The 4,103-nt window shown below is 38.9% G+C and overlaps 1 protein-coding gene across 1 annotated transcript in view; it reads left to right on the forward strand.

Annotated features, from left to right (window-relative positions):
• The window catches only part of LOC122094171 (urease), a 21,825-nt gene extending 17,722 nt beyond the window's left edge, over positions 1 to 4,103 (forward strand). The window contains exons 16-19 of the mRNA XM_042664891.1: positions 1,540 to 1,707; positions 2,676 to 2,810; positions 3,387 to 3,458; positions 3,548 to 4,103. Coding sequence (XP_042520825.1) covers positions 1,540 to 1,707; positions 2,676 to 2,810; positions 3,387 to 3,458; positions 3,548 to 3,769 — 597 coding nt within the window. The 3' untranslated portion in view covers positions 3,770 to 4,103. The remainder of the gene's footprint in view (positions 1 to 1,539; positions 1,708 to 2,675; positions 2,811 to 3,386; positions 3,459 to 3,547) is intronic.

The following is a 4,103-nucleotide window of genomic DNA, read 5'->3' on the forward strand; positions in this document are numbered from 1 at the left end:
GGTAGAAGGGTGGAGTTAGTAAATTCAAATAAGTTCTGTTCCCTTTTATATATTTTTTTTGAATGATTATGGAAATAAGATTGTTTCCTAAACCTGTTTTCCCTGATTTTGTCTGTGTCAACAAATAATGCAAAAGCTTTCTTATTTGTTAATTTTATTCCAGTCATAGAGATAAAAGGATTAGAGATCCGACAAGGAGAAAGGAAAGCAGAAATCTTGTAATTCCATTGGGAATCATGTATAGTTGTCATGGCATCATCTTGGTATCATGTAGGCTGCCTAGGAGAAAAGGTAGCCCCTCAGGCCCAAGGTGACCAGTCACCTTATGCATTAATAACCCAGTTAAAGAGGGAAGCCCCAGGGGAAAAGGAAGGAGAGAAAGAAGCAGTGGCAGCAACTGCAGCTTTGTCGAATAAAAATGAAGAAGATGAAGAGGAAGGGAGTAAAGCATAGGAGGAATCTGACCCGAGTCATTCTTCCCCAAATTAAGAAGAGTCACCATCTCCCTTTTCTCCAGAAGCATAACCCCCAAGTCAGGCTCCTTTTGCCTATAAAATATAATATTAAAACTAAAAGAACGGATTTTCTATTTTACCATTAACGTCCATTATAATTAAACCTTGATGGAGAAAAGTGTTTTGACTCTAGTATGACCTCAAATAGAGCTGTTTGGAGGGCAAAGATTCATGTAGCCAACCCCATTGGGTGATGTTCCTGATGTGTTGTTTTGTTTCTTCCTTTCACCCATTTTTTTTTTTTTTAAGTTTTATTTTACCCTCTTACGGATCCATGTAGCCGACCCCATTTAGTTGGGAAAAGGTTGAGTTGTTGGAGAAAAGTGTTCTATTTTACACATGAGCCCCGATTTATATATACCAAGGCGAAAAAGTTTATTATTTTACAAATCAACCCATCCACTTGTTACCACCTAAGAATAAATGGCAGTACCCAAGTGCCTGTCTACCACTTGACTCACCTTGGCACCATATCTACTATGGCATTATTTTGAAAACCAACCCTCTTTATGGTTATTTTCAGTTCCAACAGATTATTTCATCAATTGTCATGAGACGACAAATTGATGGTTGTCTAGGAATCTAGGTGGGTTCTCTAGGTTTCTGACTTGCTTATGAACTTAACTTCAGCCTTGTGGTGAGATGATGTGGCTGATCTATAAGTTTCATCAGACTTCTGGGATGGTCGTGTATTCAGTTCTTGGACTTCCCACCAACCCTGGTCACTAAAGTTTCAAAGTTTTATTTGAAAAAATGACCAGATAAGTTGTTCTTCTACCATCTGGTGGTTTATTATTTAGCTAAACTGAACACTTGATGGAAGGCTGCTGCAGCCGAATTGAAAGAGCCCTTTGGGATCATCCCTGGTGGCTCATCTTAGGGATTTAAAAATAGAACTTTAATGTTAATTCTTTTGAATTGAACTGAATTCTGTGATTGCTTATATTTTAGCTGAAACATGGAGTGTTGGGTTCTGTTGTGGATTGCTTTGATGCTTAAGTTGGGAGAATACACTTCTTGGCAGGTGATAAGCCGAACATGGCAAACTGCTCAGAAGATGAAGGTGCAGAGAGGATCAATTGAACGAAATGCATCAAGCAATGACAACTTCCGTATCAAACGATATATAGCGAAGTACACTATAAATCCTGCAATAGCTAATGGGATTTCTGACTTTGTTGGTTCAGTTGAGGTATGCTTAATATCATCATTGTTATTAGTTCGTTTCTGTTGTGATTTGAACTTGGAAAGTTGGAATGTTTTATCTGTATCTTAATTTTTCTGCTGTGGACCACAATTGCGATAATACAAGGAATATTTGGAACTCATGTACTTTGTTTGGGATCTATTCCATGTCAAACATATGATGTCTTGAAAATCAGATTGACATGATCATAAATTGTGTTATCTGTTACACTCGTTCTTTTGCCATCCTCTTTTTGTTTAATTTTTATTTTAATTATTTTACTACATCTTCTGTGATGGTTGGCTTCTTTTGTGGCAGAAGGGGTGGTAGAATATTATAGGATGGGATCATTTGTGCTAGTGGTCTTTCTGCAATCGCTTGATGGGATTCTCAGTAGTTTCCTGGCAGGAGTGATGTAGGCAGGTTCTTGAGCCGCAAGTATAATTGCAAGAACCTAAGGGGTCTGGCCCATGATCCAGCGTAGTGGATCAGACCCATCGGCCGTCGGGGTATCTCAGCATCTGGCCATTAGTTTGGCCTGAGATTTTGAAGACTGATCCTGTCCAGGCCTTCACTCGATGTTCATAGCCAGGTCATTCCAGTGATATACCGAATAAAAAAAACAATAGAACAGAGAATAGACAAGAAGAGAGAGAGAGAGGGAATTTGTTCTACTGAGCTTCAAACCATCATGGAAAGAGAAAGAGATGCTCTCTCTTTCATGAGATATTCAAAAACAATATTCCATCCCAAGATAGACAAATTAAATCAAAGTATAAAGGATTTTGGACTCTTTCCCAACCTAATCGGTGGGTCCCGCAACTAAATAAAACTCATAAAGTAAAGCAAATTTTGTCAACTAGCAACCAAATGTGGTTGGTCCTGGAGGTTTGAATTGAATTTTTACAATTTTGTACAGCATGGTTCTTTATCATTAGTGGAATATGACTACTTTTTGGGTATCTTCATTACAGGCAGGGAAAGTTGCTGATCTTGTTCTATGGAAGCCCTCTTTTTTTGGATCCAAACCGGAAATGGTGATTAAAGGTGGTACAATTGCATGGGCTAATATGGGTGATCCAAACGCAAGCATTCCTACTCCAGAGCCGGTAAAATTTATTCTATTTAGCATGTCTTACAGATGAGTAGCTTACTTTTGTTACAAGGCATACAGCAGGCATCCCCCCCCCCCCCCCCCTTCTTTTATATTCCTTGTCAATAAGATATGAGGGCTATCAATTAGATTTAGGTTCTTATTGGTTCCCTATTAGTTAATCTTAGTATATTCTCATCCTATTTTTGTCAGTCCTAAGAGTGATCATAATGGAGAAGAAGCTTACAATTCAGCGATCTAGCCTGGGAGATCCTCCATAGTAGTAGCCATGTTGCAGGATCATTATCATCCAGTCTATTACGGTCTTCCTTGATGCCAGTGAAATACAAAATTTCATGAAATGTCTAGAAGTAGCCTATAAAGTGTTTGGTTAGGATCATCTGATTGGATTAATATTAGGTGAGGAAATTTTTGGATCCATAAAATTAAATGCCAGCTCCTATTATGTCTGCCGCAATAAGTTTGTATGGACTGCAATCTTATTATGTGCAGTGTCATCCCTAGTGTTTTGTTTTTGTTCCATCTGCTTTTGTCAAAGCCTCAAGAATACTAAAAAGGAAAGTGATTACAGGTGATGATGAGACCCATGTTTGGCGCATTTGGCAAGGCTGGAAGCTCAAACTCCATCTCTTTTGTTAGCAAGGCATGTCCATCTCTTTCTTTGTCTTCTGAGTATTGTGAAGTTAACACTTGAACATCCACAGTAATTTCTTCTTGTTTCTAAAACAACAGGCTGCCAGAGATGCTGGCATACATGAGTTGTACGAACTCGAGAAGAGGGTGGAAGCGGTAAGCCGTGTACGGACACTCACCAAACTTGACATGAAGTTCAATGATGCACTGCCCCATATTTGGGTGGATCCGGAGACATACACCGTAACAGCAGATGGTGAGGTTCTCACGTGCAGTGCAGCCACAACAGTTCCATTGTCTCGGAATTACTTCCTCTTTTAGGCTGCACGGGTAATATCTTGAAGCTTTCAGATGATTTTAAGAGTTGGCAGAGTTAAGAGTGGAAATAAAATAGATAGAGCAAGTAGTCAAAAATAATCTAATATATGAATCCACATTGATCTAGAGTAAGGTTTATCTAATCTGATGCACATTTTATCTGCTCAGGGACCATCAGGTTTTAGAAGTTAGAACCAGGAATCACTGGACATGGATGTTGGGCTTTAGTTGATTTATTAGGATTTTGTATTCACAAGTTTTGGAATGCTCCAAATTCTACTTGAGCATCCAAATCTGGGTCAATACGAGCAAAAACGTGAACAAGGTTGTAGCACCA

The sequence above is a fragment of the Macadamia integrifolia genome, chromosome 2 (genome assembly GCF_013358625.1).
Source record: "Macadamia integrifolia cultivar HAES 741 chromosome 2, SCU_Mint_v3, whole genome shotgun sequence".
NCBI lineage: Eukaryota > Viridiplantae > Streptophyta > Magnoliopsida > Proteales > Proteaceae > Macadamia > Macadamia integrifolia.